General features: G+C 42.0%; 1 protein-coding gene across 1 annotated transcript in view; it reads right to left on the minus strand.

Annotated features, from left to right (window-relative positions):
- Positions 1 to 17,890, minus strand: part of sbf2 (SET binding factor 2) — a 109,740-nt gene that overhangs the window by 16,852 nt on the left and 74,998 nt on the right. Inside the window, 14 exon segments of the mRNA XM_074617080.1 lie at positions 216 to 394; positions 2,163 to 2,237; positions 5,322 to 5,405; positions 7,019 to 7,159; positions 7,428 to 7,624; positions 8,080 to 8,281; positions 8,369 to 8,502; positions 8,677 to 8,852; positions 9,567 to 9,694; positions 10,912 to 11,107; positions 13,405 to 13,478; positions 13,748 to 13,920; positions 15,014 to 15,285; positions 16,247 to 16,417. Coding sequence (XP_074473181.1) covers positions 216 to 394; positions 2,163 to 2,237; positions 5,322 to 5,405; positions 7,019 to 7,159; positions 7,428 to 7,624; positions 8,080 to 8,281; positions 8,369 to 8,502; positions 8,677 to 8,852; positions 9,567 to 9,694; positions 10,912 to 11,107; positions 13,405 to 13,478; positions 13,748 to 13,920; positions 15,014 to 15,285; positions 16,247 to 16,417 — 2,202 coding nt within the window.

The raw sequence follows: 17,890 nt of genomic DNA on the forward strand, positions 1-17,890 counted from the left end.
AAAACATATGATTTGATTTAACGCCTCGATGACAGTATATAAAAACAACCTGAACGTCATAGGCATCATAAAAGTAGACTTTATGAAGAGTTGTACGGGATTGCATTGGACTGAACAGGTGTACCTGATAAAGTGGACACTGAGTGTAGATTTAAAACAACTTATAACAACATGTCCCCTCAGCCTCCAGAGAGCGGCTTTCTTTTCATTCTCACCCTTAAATGGGACTTTTCTCCGAAGACGTAGAGGGCAGCTTGCTGTTTCAGGAGCTGCGCCTGCAGACTGCTGCTACCTGCAGGGGGCGCCAGATCCTTCCCTGCTAGTCTGGCGCCCACGTCTACTGTCAACGGGTGATGGCTGAGTCTGCTGCTGGAGCGCAGGCTCGCCCACATGCCTGCAAACACACAGATACAAACAAAAGTCACACACGCGCAGGAGGAGCGGCACTGTTCGAATACAACGGATGTACACGTGCTGTCAAACAAACTAAGACTGAATGATGAACCACACATGACATGCGGACTACATTTACATGCACAGCAGTACAACAGGGATTATGACCTTCATTCTTTCACTCGACCACTAAAGCAGTTGCCTCTGTGAATCGGGTGTGTTGAGATATTAGAAGCAGAAGTTGTAGGAATTTCTTTGCAAGTCAACAAGTCTAGAAGCAACAATTCTCTGAAAACCAGCATGCAATACCTTCCAAACAGCATGAATCACTATCAGGAAGGACACGATTTTTCACAGTAATCACTTTCAGCCCTTTTCAGTTGCATTTGCATGGCTGTCAAACTGCTACTAATGTCGGCTTCTGCAATCACGACAGTTACAGACCTTTTCAAACTTGACAACATAAACCTTCTAAATGGGCCCCTTTGTGTTTCCTGTTGCGATGATAGTTAATGCAGTAGCTGACAGGAAGTCAACTTGGACCAAAGCTGTTGCCCTAGCAACAGAATGGCAATGAAAAGGCCTATAAAAGAGCCTTTGACCAAAATAAATTTAGACAGATATCTTAAAATCCTCGGGGGTCAGTTTACTGATAACTGTTTACACCTGACGCTACACCTGATTGCACGATTAAAACGACTGCTGTTTAGACAGGTAATAATAACACAGCATGGTTGCGTCCGAAATTCCATACTAACATGCTTTGTAGTACGCTTATACAGTACGGGAGATTTTTAGTATGTCCGAAACCTTAGTATGAAACCAATATTATGTGAATTGCATACTAATTCCTGTGTAATATCACAGTATGCAAATGCTTGACACTACGGCATCATAAATCCCACAATGCCATGCGGTAGTGACGACTACATTCATAACAGACATGGCCTACAAATATACGTCATCCCTGCAGCACTCTACTGGCAGACAGCTCTGTAATGTCAATAATGCTTCAATTTAAGTGTGAGTAATGTCACTTTGCTAGGCTTAATATATTGTTTAAATTAGTTCAGAATTCGATTCTCATAAATCGTTTGGTCACATGAGGTGGGCACAGGTTACCATGGTGACCCTTCTGCAACCGGCAAGGATGCTCTCAGGAAGTGACGACGTAAATTACTGCTCAGTGTGTCCGAAAAGATACATACTAGTGTTTATTCACACAAACGTATGTTGAACGATAGTACACACATAGGGTCTGTAGAGCATAGTGTGCGATTTCAGACGAAGCCCTGATCAGAGCTTTTATATGATTTTTCTTTTTTTTATTAACTGAATCCTGTTCGCTTTGAGTCACATTTACACAACACAGTCTGTCTTCATTAAACTACAAGATCAGAGTGGCCTCATTTTGAGTGATTCATGACCAGTTGTCTGCTTCCTTTCATCCTCAGTCTGGACTCGACTCGTAACTGACCACAGTTGGCCCTGCTGAGCCAACACATTAACAATGGAAAAGGCCACAATAGAGCAGCCACTTTGATTTGTGAAAAACCTCAGCTCCCAGAGGAGCAGCCACAAAGTCAGCCATGATTAGTGCTACGTCTAACAAGGTCTATGTAAGGGGGGTTGCAGCGTGGTGAAGTTACTTGGTTAGTGAGCTCTTGTGTATGTTAGAAAGAGGAAAAGGATGAGGCTCGGAGGATGCATTAGATAGATAGGGAGCGCTTTAAGAGGACTGGCAGGGGAAAGAGACAGTTGGACTATACCTTGAGGGTGGACTCTCTCCTTACTGGCAGGTTTTTGGTTTGAGTGAGTGAATAGTTTATCTCTGTACTCAAGCACTGGGTGGTTGTTTGTACAGGAGGTAGAGAAAGAAGATGAGGGCAGGGAGAGGGGCATGGAAAAAATAAATCATGTCAACATCATACGGACATCACCACCTAACTCACAAATCATTTCAGACCACAGAAACATGCAAATGAAGAGTTGAGACTGGTCCACATGAAGTTATTTTAAATGATCCAGAGAATGATTGTCATAGCATGCATGAATATGTTCGTCCATGGTTATGATTGATGGTGTGAATGTTTATCAGGAACACATTCTGCTCCAGGAACCTGTGTAACAGGTGCTCCAGGCTGGAGTCACAGTTTGTCATGTTGTTCTCTCCTCAGGTGGAGGCATGTTAACAGAGGCTGACTATGTATTCCACTGGATTTACTAAAGTTACCACAATTTTCAGGCGGCAGTTTTATGTGCAAAACTCTCTGCGTCTTAAGAGCAGGCATGAAAATATTGCAAATGGGATTTACACAAGCTATAACCAGGACTGTGGTGGGGAAAATCAAACTGAATTAAACATGTTAAACATGTCACACGTTAACATTGCGAGATAGGGCATTTAGTCTTGGCGGAGGTCTGTGCTCTCTTCTGGTTTTTGTGTATTATTATATTACTAATAACAGGTGTTGTGTAGTTGTGCTTTGTGATATGGTAAACTGTAAAATGACTAGACGCTTTAGTTTGTGGGGTTTGTTCTGATTGTTTGTTTTTCTTTTTAGTGTGTTAGTGTTTTAAAATGTAAGCATGGTTGTATTTGTAAATGTGTATTTATGGTTGCATATGTGTACTATGAATAAATGTATAGTTTTTATTTCTTATGATATACAATCATGTATAGATTCTACTTTTTTTCATTAATGTAAATTCTTCCTCTATTCCGTTGTTAACTGTGAGCATGAGTGCAAATAAACTCAATTGTACTCTCCTCATTAGACATTTTATAACTTCATTTTCCTCAGTATTTGCAACATCAGCCACATCAATAACATCTCCGCTGCATCCGCTCTCTGTTGGGATCTTTGATGAGCTTGTTTAATGCCTCCGTCTGCATTATTAATATGATTAGAACATTATATTATAATTTTATGTGTAATAGACAGTTTTACTCAGATGGAGTTGAACTGAGAGATGATCTCTAAAATATCACAGATTTTCTGACCTTGGTAATCTCAGACAAGTCAGATCACTTCATTTGCACCACTTTCAAAACTCGAAACTCCTGGCTCCAAGGAGGCAAAGAGTATGTCAGTGATAATCCTGCACTTTAAATCCAGTAATTATGACTGGACATAAAAGCTCATGTTTTAAGTAACCGGATGTGGCGCGTCATCCTTTTTAGTGCTGAGTCGGTTTAAGAATTCACTGCCCTTTGACATTCATCTGACTAACACCTCAGACATGCACCGGCACCAAGAACAACATCTGGCTGAGACAAAACACTCTAGAAATAGTGTACTGGTTGTTTGACCTCTGAGGAGTTAACATTCCAGTTAACACAGTCATGATGAATTGTCCATTTTACAGCACATTGAGTTTCGATCTGTGAGATTACATTTACAGTAATGGTCATTATTGGCAGAAACACTACAGGTCACAAGAACACAAAAGGTCAATGTGGCAGCGAGTTTCTGTTGTGAAATATAAGACCTTAAACTTCACATAAATAACAGATATTTAACAAGGTGTATAAACCACAGATCCACATAATAGAAAAAACTGTGCATATAACAACCTGATACATTCACTTCGGGCACTAAAGCTCAAATTATTTTCAGCATCTGTTTACAGTTTATTTTAATTATGAGAAACTTACTGAAAATAGTCCGTCATTTGTCCCGTGGTTGTTTATTTAGAGTCTATTATTTAGTCTCACTCTTGCTCTCCAATACTTTTACAATCTTTATACTGTATGATCTCAGTACTTTCACAAATATTCAGTTCATAATTGCTCACATTCAGGCATTATATTCATGGTATGATAACTAGAAAAACGACAGTCTGAAGTCGGCATTCATTGTAGAGAAAGTTATTTTCAGATAAATATTAAAACATTGAAATCACTATTAACATTTGCAATTTACTTTGAACAGTAGTAAATATTGTTGGCCTGTACATTATGTCTCATACGTTCTTATAAATGTATGCAACTTTCTAAAGTCGCAGTAATATCCTCTTTTACAAGAAGAGTACTCCTTCAGTACAATCTGAATGAAACACAAAGTCCTCCTTCCAGGATGTCTATGATTTAGTTGCATACTTTTCATTGTGAGTGTGATTTACCAGGTTGTGACGACACATTCAATCATATTTCTAAAATGTGAGATGAAATGTGTTTTATAACAAGAGAAAAATGGGAGAATATGTGACCCAAGTAGACAACAGAGAGAAGGGCAGAATATCTAGGAAAACCAGGAGTGGTGGCAAAACAACCTCCCTAAACTATTGTGATTATCCAATCGGTTAGCAAAAATGAATTAACCCCCTTCTTGTAACCTTTCCCCCTTAAAGTGATAGTTTGGGTGTTTTAAAGTGGGATTGTATGAGGTACTTATTAATACTCAAGCCGTTGTATCCATCTGTGCTCTCGCCAAAGCCACCAGACTCCATTAAAAAAAACTGTAATTTTACCTCGCAGAACACGGGAGTTGCTGGTCTACCGCTGCCTCGATCAGTTAGTTTGTTTGTGTTATTCTGTAACTTAAGTAAATCCGAACTAACCAAAGTCACACAATAACACAAACAAACTAAAATACTCTAAATATTACGTAAACTGATATTGATATTTTTTAGGTGAGCCTTTCTTTTAGATGGCTAAAATATGTTTTGCTCCCATCCATTCCTCCTGTCTGCTTCTCCAAACTGGGAGCGTGCCAACCGTCATCTACTGTAAATAATACACTGACTATGGATAAGTACCTCATACAACCCCACTTCAAAACACCAACGCTATCCCTTTAACAGACTAGATGATGCTAAAACACTCAACAGTCTTACAGATGACAGATTCCGGTGTTTCATATTTCACCTGGCAGCAGGAGGACACACGTGGACATGTTGAGTAGGAAACAGAGAACAACACTCACCTCCTCTGGTAAAGCTGTTTGAGAATGGGAGATCTAAATGGACAGGAGCCATCTTTGGTATCCGTGATGTTCTCCTGTCACTGCCTGAAGACAAAACATTCACACAATACAACAAGTGTCAGCGTTCAGGAAGGTATTTTTTTCATACAGCATCAAATCATAAACAAGACAAGATGACAAATGAGCACTGCCTTCATCTACAAGCGAAAACAAAACTGATTGCAATGATGAATTATCCCTTTGGTTCAGTTTGAACTCATTGTGACACTGCAGAATTGAGCTAACTCCAATTTTCCCATTAAACTGATCGGAGCACTTTATCACAAGATACATGATGGCTAAATGAGTGTGTGTGTGTGTGTGAGCATCCTGGACACAGCTTCAGTCCAGTCCAGTGTGTTGTATAGTGTCCTGTATGTTTTCCAGTATGTTCAGGATACGGACCGGGGGGTGGGGGGGTGAAGTCAGAGGAGATGGATTGGCTGGGCAGTGACCCCCGGTTGTCCTGTGATTCTTACATAACCTTTTATTGTACAAATTTCCTTCCAAATGTTACCAAATATCAGATAGAGTATTTCTCCCACACAGTCTCTCTCTCTCTCTGTCTCATAAACACACACACACACACACACACATAAAGATAAGTAGGTGAAAAATAGCTGCAGACCAGAGCAAACACAAAAGGGAAGAGAGTGATTGCCTGGCGGCAGAGAAAAAGCAGAGCTTGAGTGAACAAAAATAAAGAGTGCAACTCGGCAGTTTTTATCAGAAGAAATGAACTTGTGGCCTCTTGTCCCTCACAAACAAACTAAGTTTTTTCCCACGGCAGAGCCGAGGCCATCGCACAACAAATTCAGGTCAGGTAGGAGCGCGGGCTGCTAGGTGACGTAGCTTTGGTTTGAGGGAACTCATGATCCCAGAGTTGAGCCTCACAGGCACTGCTTACTGACTCCCTGCAGACTACAGCAATCCACCAGTTACGTTAAAATTATACTAGTATAATTATAGTTACGGTGAGCTGTGTTCACGTCGAATGGAATTCATTGCATTTAGTTCAGTTTGACAATAAATACTGTTCTTGTCAACATTCAAGGCCTTCTTTACACCTGGCATTAAAATGCATCTCCAATCCAGATTGTATCTGGATGTGATTTAACCTGATTACATTTACACCTGGTATTAATATGTGTCTCCAGTGTCCACACTGATATCCAATTGTGATCCGATTGCTCTGTCTGAAAGGACTGAGAGGAAGGCTGCATACGCACAGGCTTGCAGTTTGGCACTGCCAGAGACGCGCATACTTTCTAATGCGATACTTCAAAATGCACATAAAAACATGTGAGTGGAAACACGGCTATAGATGGCTGCAATCCATTTAGGTATTCCAGTTTCAGAGTCCTGCTACCGTGCATGCAGACTCAATGTTATAGCTTAGTGGGACACCTAAAGGGAAATGAGCCTTCATTAATGTTTTACTAAACCTGTGCTTTTGCTGTTTGTCTTGTTACTAACTGCATTATCAGAGATCTAAAAATTCCAAAGTCACAACAATATAACATATGAATATATGCTGTTTTAGATATGAAAAGTCTATAATATAGAAGTATCCAAATTATCCCAGAGGCAGATCAAAACAGTCAAGTAGCAGAGACAACTGCGGTATTCAGCATTAAATAAGAATACGATCAGCGTACCTGGTGAGAGGCCAATGAGGGAGCGGTTGGACAGGGTGTTGTGTCCGTTCATTTTGAAGTGAATAGGGATGGAGTTGAGGACGGCTTGCAGGTACTTCTCTTGTTCAAGACTACTGGATGAATCTGAGGACGAGGCAGGAGCTAAAGGAAGAACACAACACTTTTGATTTAGACCGAAAATAATGATATTTTAAATTCAGTTTAAATTACCCTGTTGTTATAGGCTAACCATCAAAAGACTTTTTTGAGAAGTAAAGCTGCACAAGTGGTATAAATTATGTAAATAGTTTAGATAAACATCAAAGCGAGCTAGTTAGCTTTCGTTAGCTGTTACTCCTGGAGGTCGGTTAGCTGAAGTAACACATTAAAAGTTTGGAAAGATCAAACTGTTGAATGTGTGAATGCATACCTGTTGAGGAGGGGTTCTGCGACTTGAACATTCCCACCACACTCTTGCCGTGGAAGCCTCCTGAGCGGAGCAGCACGGCTTTAGTGCGAGGATGTTTCCAACACACAACAGGCAGACGGTTGTGTCTGTAGCAGCGGGCCACTTTGTGTAAACTGCTGTCCTGGACTGCCTGAGGAACCACCAACAGCCCCGGATAACTGACGAAGAGAGACAGAATAGAAATCTCAAACACACAAATTGTCGACCACTAATAAACCACTGCAAAGCAATTTGATTATACACAGAGATGCAGCTGAATAAATGGACTCTTACTGGATTTACAGCCAAGATCTCAGTGGGATTATGGCTGTATTAGTCACAGCATGTGTGTTTTAGTATTAACAGGCTGAATTTGAATCTGTCTCAAATGATGTCAAACATCTCTCTGCCAGGTAAAGGAGGACTCCCCACTGGCCTTTTTAGATATTGAGGCTTACAAAACTTCCGACAGGGCTACAAATCCTGGAAACTAATGTGTTCAGCACCGCTGTGCTGACATTAGTGGAGTCATCAAAGATCAGCAGGTTCCTCGACTGTTTCTCGATTGCATGTTTAGCCGTACTGTTGCAGCTAGAAGAATATTTATCAGGTATTGAGCCTGTGAGGTGTGTACCTGCGGCAGAGGGAGTAGAGTCTGTTCACGGCTGTGATCCGGAACTGGTCGCCTGACTTGGAGCGAGACGAGCTGGCGGTGATGGTGCCCAGGCCCAGACGCTGGTAGTCACGGAAACAAGACTGCTCCACCAGCTGCTCCATGGTGGACTTCTCTGATGCTCGCAAAGTGCTGCTGGGCGGCGGCTCACCGTCGTCGGATACTGAAAACACACACATGCAAAGGTAATTTAAGTTTTGTTTTCCATCTCCCTCCAACCCATCACGTGCAAATGTTTCATTCCTCTTACTTGAAATGTCATCATCGTCATGCCAAGTCATCCTGCTGCCTCTGTCGTTCTTCTTCAGTGTTGTCTGGCTGCCACGGCCCATGGTGATCTTTCCGGCCCTCTTTGCTCCCTTGACGATAGTTTTGGAGAGTGTTCTGTGAGGAGTGCACGGCAGACAGCAACATTATTTACTGTGTGCAGTTTCAGCATCAAAACTGGAGAAGCAAACTGCAGAGACATGTATTTATTTACACTAATATTTCAGAGGACACCTGGAATCACCATTCAGTGATGTTTACAACAACCACTCAGTCCAGAGCGTCACAAACCTGAAGCCAGTATTCCTCTCTTTTTGTTTTGGAAGGATTAGCTGAGGTGCTGTTTGTCCTGCTGCGAAAGCGAAGGAGCTGAAGATGGACTGTGGGTAGCGGATCCTCTGGAGGTGCTTTCTGAAGATCTCCACCATCTCTGAGCTCACCTCCTCATCAAAAGCCACCTTTATCAGCTGTAAGAGGTATTAGTGTACATGTGTTAAGTCTATCTTTACATGGGAGCATCTCAGTGCGTCAGAGTTGTCTCTTTATCAGTGCTAAGATTCCTCTCTGTTATACCCCCCAAACGTTTGCTAAAGCACGCTGATCTGCAACTTCCACATCTAAACACAACATTGGTGAAACAGCCCATGCATGGTTTCCACAACACACACACTGAAAAGATGTCCACACGGGCCAAATGACCTCCAATCCAAAAACATGGCGACTTTCATCATCTGTGTTATAAAAAGATAGGAATGACCCATTAAAACTTTTACAGCAGTACATCTAAGGACTAACAACACATGCTTGGCTGAAAATTGCTTTTCTCTTTGATTCTAAGAATCAAGCTCATGTTATAAAACACAAGAAAGTGATGCTTCTAAAAGATGTGCCACACGGATTGTTAATTGTAATTTCATGTGTTACTGCCAGTGCTAATATAATAGTTTGTGCAGCTTGTGAATCCTCTGGGAGCCCAATAAATTAAGGAAAGGCATTAAGTAAAATGTAATATCTGAGAAACAGAACCACAGATGATGCTACAAGTTGTTTTTTTAATTGAATCTAAAATCTCAGAGAAGCCACATTAACGAAAACACACCGCACCGTGCCCACCCATCCATTTGACTTCTCCGGTAACTTGTGTTCATACTGGACTAACATGAGAGTATTTCAGCGTTTACCTGAAACGAAGCAGAGCGGAGCTGCAGGCCTTCCTGCATGTTCTGCTGCAGCTGGTTCTGGATGCTGATCTTCTTCTCTTTGGTCAGCGTGGACACTGGGAAAGCTCTGATCACTGCCTGCTCTCCCACTGGACACACACAGGAACAAAGACCAGCATCACGTTACTGAGATGATTGGTGCAGCATCTTACTGACACAACACACTGGACAACCAGCTAATAACTAACTAAGTTTTTATTAGGGCTGTCAATCGTGTGTAATTGCAAATTAATCGCACATTTTCTCTCTGTTCAAAATGTACCTTAAGAGGAGATTTGTCAAGTATTTAATACTCTTATCAACATGGGAGTGGGCAAATATGCTTGTTTTATGCAAATGTATGTATATGTTTATTATTGGAAATCAATTAACAACACAAAACACTGACACATATTGTCCAGAAACCCTCACAGGTACTGCATTTAGCATAACAAATATGCTCAAATCATAACATGGCAAACTGCAGTCCAACAGGCAACAACAGCTGTCAGTGTGTCAGTGAGCTGACTTGACTATGACTTTCCCCAAACTGCATGTGATTATCATAAAGTGGGCACGTCTGTAACGGGGAGACTCGTGGGTACCCATAGAACCCATTTTCATTCATATATCTTGAGGTCAGAAGTGAAAATGGCCATGACAGTTTTTCCTCGTCAACATTTAGCCTAACTTTGGAGCGTTATTTAACTTCCTTTGTGACAAGGAGGTAGTTTCATTTGATACCATATACGATGCAAGTATCTTCACTCTAGCTTCAAAGCTGAGCCCGCTACAACCTCCGAAAGATTGATTGCGTTAATGCGTTAAAGAAATTAGTGGCGTTAAAATGAATTTGCGTTAACACATTATTATCGCGTTAACTTCTACAGCCCTAGTTTTTATATTTTATTATTCTTTTTTTGGATATTTAATGATTTTTGTAGAAAGTTGACAGGAAACGAGGGAAGAGAGAGATGGGGAATGACATGCAATAAAAGGTCCGACATGAACTAGGGACGTCACCAGTGGGCCCCACATACTAATAACTTCTGCTGCTACTTGAGCAGACAAAGATGGTATGGTTTCAATATAAAAAAGAAAATATTTTTTTTTAGCCAACAAATATACGTAAGGGATAATGTACAACAAGCCGGTCATTGTTGCAAAATAAACCCTGACAGGGTGATGCATCGCCTGAAGCGGTCTGCTATAAAGAAATAACAGACCGTATAACGCCGTGATTGACCAATCAGAATCCAGTATTCAACAAAGCCATGTCATAAATAGTAATAATTCCTTTTAATTGACGCTGTGGTTCAGTATTTACCCAGTGGATCATGGGGGGTGCCTTTGAAAATGATTCGGTAAGTGGTGAGAAAGAGGGCTCCCTCTGCTGGCAGGATGTGAGGGCCCCCCAGGAGGCCCCCAGTGGCCTCCTCTCTGCCGTCAGGGTCCAGAAGCACCCGCAACCCTTCTGACACAAACTCTTCTCCAGGAAGAAGTGCTGGACGCAGAATCTTAGGCTGATGGGGAAAAAACATAATAACAACACATTAGACACACTGTACGCACAAATCATACCGGTCTATGAAGCATGTCTGAGATTACATTTAGGTGTTTTTCATTGATTTTAAAGTTGCTCTAAATGAGGGATTTAGCAAAAGCATTGGCGTCAGAGAATCAGATCCCAAAAAGCCAGAAAATCATAATGTCAAATCACAGCACCACAAGACCGCATTGGACGTATTTAAGCATCACATGCAGGTCATCATCAAAAACACACACACACACACACACACACACACACACACACTGAGCATTAGATAGCAATCTAAAAAACTAACTTTTACAACAAAAACGAATTCATCCTCTCTGTAGAGACCTTTTTACCAAACCCTCCAAGCAAAACTCATGATCTGCTTTACAAGTAAAAACTGTTGCGATTATCCAATCTATCGAACTCAGTAATCGCCTTTATGTTTTTGAAATTTAAACATGAGGACGCTGACTGACAAGATGCATTTTTACTTGTAGAATAAGGCTTAATAATGTGACCAGTTTCTCAATTCTTATCAGGGTTTTATTCCAGTGGGGCAGAAGTTACAGCGTAACTTTGTGCCTCAAACTCACACGAGTGAAAGAAACAAGACATTAGCAGACAACTATAACGCATTGAAGGTTTAATTCAAAATGCCACATGTATTTGAATTACCCTTACTCAGTTTAATCACGTTACGATGAAAACCGTGTGTAAAATAAATATAATAGTAGCCCTTTGCTTTACATTATTATCAGCAATCACATTGAGATGTTCAGTTTCAAACAGCAAATATCTTGTATCTGCAGCATCTCATAGTACTTCTCATATTCTGTGTGGGTTTGGAATCGGTTTCTGTTTTCAGAGAAGTTTACGGCGCTTCTTAAGAAAGAAGAATAGGAAACGTATAGTGTGACATATTTGCCTTAAATGATATGTAAGACTAGGGTGTTGACTGCAACAGAAGTGATTACTAACCAAACTAACCTGTGAGCAACGTTTTCTAATGTATGAACTGTAACGAACACCCCGTGTTGCTTCAGCTCCTTCTGGCCTCCAAAGCAAGTAAAGAAACACTCAGTTGTTCCACTGTCACAAATATGAACGAGGCGGGACATTAGATCATTCACAGCATTTCCCATTAAGGCCACAGCCAAACTGGGGGAGTTGAGGTCTGGCCAGGAGATAATAAGAGCTTCTTGAGTCCGTCCTTGAATGGACAGCGAGACCAAGAAGAGAGTCCCTCTGCACCTCATTACTGCTGCGAGCTCGGCTTCTTATTAGAGCTGCACCTTCAATGTTTTTCTTCTTGGTGTTATTGCTAGCACTACTACTACCACTATTCCGACTTGTCATGAATCCAGAGTCAGTGCTGTTTACACACTTTTTAGTATTTTTTGGCATGCTGCTTGCAGCTAGCAGGCCAGGATGGAAGCTTTGTCCAACACATAAACGTGTGAGAGGTTAGCCACAAAGTACAGCAGACGATCTGCCCAGACTGCTCACCACGGTCTCCAGGTTGCTCCCAAGGCAGTACTGGCATGGTGTTTGTCTGTGTGTATGAGTGTGTGCGAGAGGAATTACTAAGAGTTGCAGACATATAACACAGCATGATCCAAGAGACCAACTGGTCAAATCTGAAAGTGCAATGATGACTGGAAAAACATTAGATGAGATCGTCAGTCTGCATACTCTGAAGCTGATGACATTTAACTTGTAACAGTTTTGGTGCTTGTGGGTCTAGATTTTTAAAAGTCTAACTCTGCCATAAAATTGACCCTTCCTAAGTCCCGCCCCTTTTCGCTCTGTGCTCCAATGACAGTTGAGCAAGCTTGGAACCCGGCAGAACCTCGGTGAACTTTCCCTTTTTCTGTAATACTTAGATATTACTGCAGCAGCAGGGTTTGACAATCTGTTTGGGTTCTCCCGTGCCTACCTTCCCTTCAGCGGGCCCAGCAATACGGCCTGGGTCTCCAGCAGCGTGGTGTCGGTCTTGGCTCCCAGCGGAGCAGCAAAGCAAAGCTCTGCTCCTGGAGCTCCGACTGCAGGTCGCTGCTGGAGTTCTGAGCTGAAATTTCTGGTAAACCTGTATGATTTCATCTGATTTCGTTAAATTATCTCTGCTTCGAATCGCCCTGAAGTATGTCGAAGTGCGCTTTTTTTTATCAAGCTTGTCCGACCTATCAACAGTAACTAAGGGGGGCGGGACTTACGGTCGGTCAATTGTACATCCACTCTACAAACAGCCGAGGTGTCAGCAGCTAAGAATAGAGCAACACTCACCTTCTGAATGGGAGGTAACCTCCTGCTCTCTCTGTGAACTGCCTCCAGAGCCTCCATCTGCATAGCAACGATGCCTGTGGGTCACAAGCTGGGGTCAGCTTGCCATATGTACATACACAAGTGCACACACAGAGCTGGTACAGAGAAACACATGTACGTCCACAAAGTCTTACAACCAGAGTGTGTATTTACAGATTTTAAGGCCATGTAACATGTCAGGAGTTAATCAGCTCAGAGGCCTCTGTTGCTGTTGGCCTGAGCTGAGAATACACACATGTGAAGGTTACTCTGCGTAAAGCTGAGGGAATTAGGACAGTGTGAATGAACAGTGTGAACGCTGTACCTGGGATCATGCTGTGCAGGCTCTTGATGTGGTCCTGGGTTACTCCGCTCTCTGTGCACACCTTGTCGATGAAGCGGGCAACGAACCGGACCACAGAGTTGGCCACATCGCTGTTCTCGGAGTCCTCAAACCCGCTTTCTGTGTCAAAGCTCTCTGCGACGCTACCGGCAATGCTGTAAAACACACATGATGACACCATGAAAATGAGAAAGGTCACGCTACAATGAGATTTAATCCGAGATCTGAGAGTCATGTGTTGACAGATATGGATTTGGAGGATGTACTGTGATAAAGAGCAGTGAGAGGGAGAGTGATTTGCAGCCTGGCATGAGCAAAGCGGGGATGCCTGGATCAATCGCTCAGACTCTATTAGCCAAGAAGAATGTTTCACATGAGACGGTGATGCAACCTTCCCTCTGGATTCATAGCTAGTGATGAGATCCAAATGTCCTCTGTGAGAAACAAACAAGTCTGGGGCAAAAATGCAAGAAAACATTTGAGAAAATTTCCACGCAAACAAATACTTGCCTGCAGTGTTTCTGTATTCTCATTAGAAATAGAAACAAAACAAATAAAATTAAATAGATTAAATAGTAACAACGTGTTCTAGCGGGAATTAAATGGGAAATTTACAACAAATGACTAATAGCTCAATTGCTGAACATAACACAATTTTAAAAATTAACATTGTGTTCTTCTGGTAACAAAGGATGAAATTTGGAACAATATATTTATGTCTGCCTACTTTTCACTTCTAAGAAAAGACATACATGGGGGATCTTCACAGATTTATTTCAGTTACTGCAGAGTACGGGAAATCACTTCCCCTGCTATGTTGTTTGGGTTGGGTGAGGACAGTGCAGCCCCATTAAAGACGCCCTGAGGGTTTTAAACTTCCCAACAGAAGTAAATGAGCCTCACTGTGTTTTGTGCAGTAGCGATGTAAGCCCACAGGATGGACGTGGGCTGGAAACAGGAGAGGTACTGTGTTCCATTTGGCTAAACAGGAAGGTATCATGTAGACTGTGAGTTACGCCACATCCGCCCACATGCTTATCATCACCATATTAAGAGAGGTATACATACTCCCAAATCATGAAACCTTACCTCAACGTTTCCTCCAGATAAGAGTGATCGTTCTACCTTACAGATACTCAACAAGCCAAAGATATGTTCTAGTCTATTCTGTGTTTGATCTAAGAGGACAGTAAAGACATGTGAAGGATGTTAAACAACATCCTTTTTCTACTACTGCATCATGCTGACCTGTTTGTGACAATGCTGTTGCTGCCGCTCTCCCAGTCGGCGACCGGGGCGGTGCGGAGCAGCTTGAGCTTGCTGGTGTCCAGAGGAACCAGCAGGTAAACCATGAGGCTGGCGTAGTGGATGGCCTGGCTGAACACGGTGCTCTCCTCATTCTTCACCAGCTCATGCTGCTTCTCCTTGCTCAGGCCGGGCCACGAACGCAGCTGCTCCGCGGCCAGGTCCATGGCTGTGTCTTCCTCATCTCTGCTCGCCGCAGGCTCGGGGTCCGCATCCTGGAGAGGTCAGAGCAAACAGTTTGAGTTTGACAGACTTTTTTTTAGGCTTGACCCCTTAAAATGTAATGATGCCTGATGAGTGTCGACCTGCAGAGTGGCAAACAGTTCAAGCAGAGGATGATTTTCCCCTTCATGTTTATCAGCCACGCTGGTATAGACAATTTCAACGGAATTGCATTGCTAGGCAAAAGCTTGGGTCCATGTTTACTTCCTGTCAGCTTATGTCATTCACATACACTTGGGGTCTGAAATTAAAATGTTCTTAATCTGTCACTGTGGCAGGTCACTGAACATTTCTACCGGCCACTCAGTTTTTCTTGTCTGCCACTTCTGAAATCTATGTAGAACACTTTAGAATTGTAAACACTGAGTCAGTGGTAGCACACAGTAGAAATATGGAACATATCACGCAACTGTAATCCCTGACTATTTTCAATTAAGGGATTGCTTTTTAAAAATAATATTTCTTAATATTAGAAAAACCTACTGTATCTGCCAAGGTGGCAGTTGACCAGGATTTTTTACCTGCCACAGCCAACGACAGGGCCCTTGGCCTGATTTAGCATCACGGCTGGTGTGATCTCATCACAAGATGGTCTCTAGTTTCAATTTTTTTGAATATTTTGGAAAACTATTCCGCATTTCCCAAATAAAGAATATTAACGGAGACAAAACAAATATCCATCCATTCATTAAAGCCCAAGGTTATGTCTTTAAAAGTCTTGTTTTGTCCAACCAACAATCCAAAACCCAAAGAGATTCAGTTTACAATCACATAAAGACAAAGAACAGCAGCAATTCAAAGCTGGAAAGAAGACATTTTGCCATATTTGTTTGAAAAATTAACTCCTATTTTTATTTCTGTTTCTTTTCAACTCTAATGAGGGTTAAATTAGTGAGCTTTAACAAGCTTATTTCACATAATATTTACTCATATTGGTCACATTTCCTGTCTTACCTTTAGCCTGGCAGTGATGCCGTCTTTTCCCTCTGGGGTGTTAAGATAGAGGGCTCGGATCTGACTCTGGACTTCGCTGTAGAAAGTTGCTTCCCAGAACTGCTGGTTGGTCCAGATGGGATGGTCCTGAATGCAGGTGTAGGCAAACTGGTTCACACCGGCAGCCAATTTCTGCAAGACAAAACGTAGTTCATAGAGTCAGGATGATGTAAGGTAGCAACATTAAACAGCTGGCTTTGACTTTGAGTAGAGGTCTGTGTGTGTGTGTGTGTGTGTGTGTGTGTGTGTGTGTGTGTGTGTGTGTGTGTGTGTGTGTGTGTGTGTGTTGCAGGATATCAAACCACTGCATGCTCGTTCGAATGTGTCATACACCCCACTGCACACAACAATGGTACATGTTACAAGTTTTATCCAGAGAAATCAATTGTTTTATGAGCCACCTTTAGAGAATGTGAACTGTTTCTCTGGTAGTTTATGTCGTCTCCCATAGCAACAGATACAAACCAGATGTTGGATTGTCAGGCATTGACGCTGTTATTGTTGACAGTTTAGATTAGTTTTGATTAGAATGTCAATTTCTGTCATGTTACAGACGTTAAAATGACATTTATGTGTTGACAACACGAGCAGTCTAAATAAACAGACAGATGAACTGAATCGAAACCTAACATGCACAACCTGGTCTGACCCCGTCAGAACAAACACATTCATCACAGCCAAACTTTGTTCAAAGCCACAGAACTTTGTTTTAAATCCAAGTGGAAATCCCAAAGTTTCTTGGAATACCAAAATATGTTTGAATTTTGGGTAAATGTATGTAATATGATACACAAAACATCTGGAATATTTCCATTTAACAAAACTGTACAGCCATAAAAATATGAAGTCTTGGGTTTATAATTCACCCAAGACTTTCTCACTGGGTATTTGCATCAAGAAGGAATTTGAGTTGCAGTGAGTGCCCCTTGAAAAGGAGTTTGCCAAAATGCTGAGAAGTGGAAAAACAAAACAGAAAAAGTCCGCCATGGGATTTAAAGTGAAATCAATCATTCCTTGTGAGTCGTAACTTTTTACCAGATAACAACCCTAATGGAACAACGGACCACCCCTCTTTCCTTCTGTGTCTGGATGTATTTGGAAGCAGTGCTGTTGTTTTTCATTAGTGCGGGCTGAAGAGTAAAGCACCTGCTGCTTGCAAAAACAGCTACTAAAGGGTGCTCAGCTAAAGGCATTAACGCTGGCCCATACTGTACTCTATACCACATATGGTGAATACCGCAGAGCAATGCTGGAGAAACAATATCACACCACAAATAACATGGTCTCAACAGAGGCACAGAGAGCCAATAAATGGCCGGCCACAAACCAACGTTCACCAACCGTCCATCTCCCCGTAGAGTCTGAAGGCTGAAGTCTGTTATTTGATTAGCTTCTGATTTCCCCCCTTTGAGCCTGTCACAATACAGCAGTTTCCATTATCACTTCACAGCTTACCTTTGAATGATGAGAAACCAGAGGGGTTACTGTAATTAAAACAGACAGAACCAAAGCAGGTCTATTCCCAGTTTGATGGGCCAGAAGCCAAGAGAGAGGAGAGCTGGGAGGACAGGCGGTGAACAGAGAGCTCGTGCCCATACAGCAGTT

This window comes from Sebastes fasciatus, chromosome 2, assembly GCF_043250625.1.
Source record: "Sebastes fasciatus isolate fSebFas1 chromosome 2, fSebFas1.pri, whole genome shotgun sequence".
NCBI classification, from domain to species: Eukaryota; Metazoa; Chordata; class Actinopteri; order Perciformes; family Sebastidae; genus Sebastes; species Sebastes fasciatus.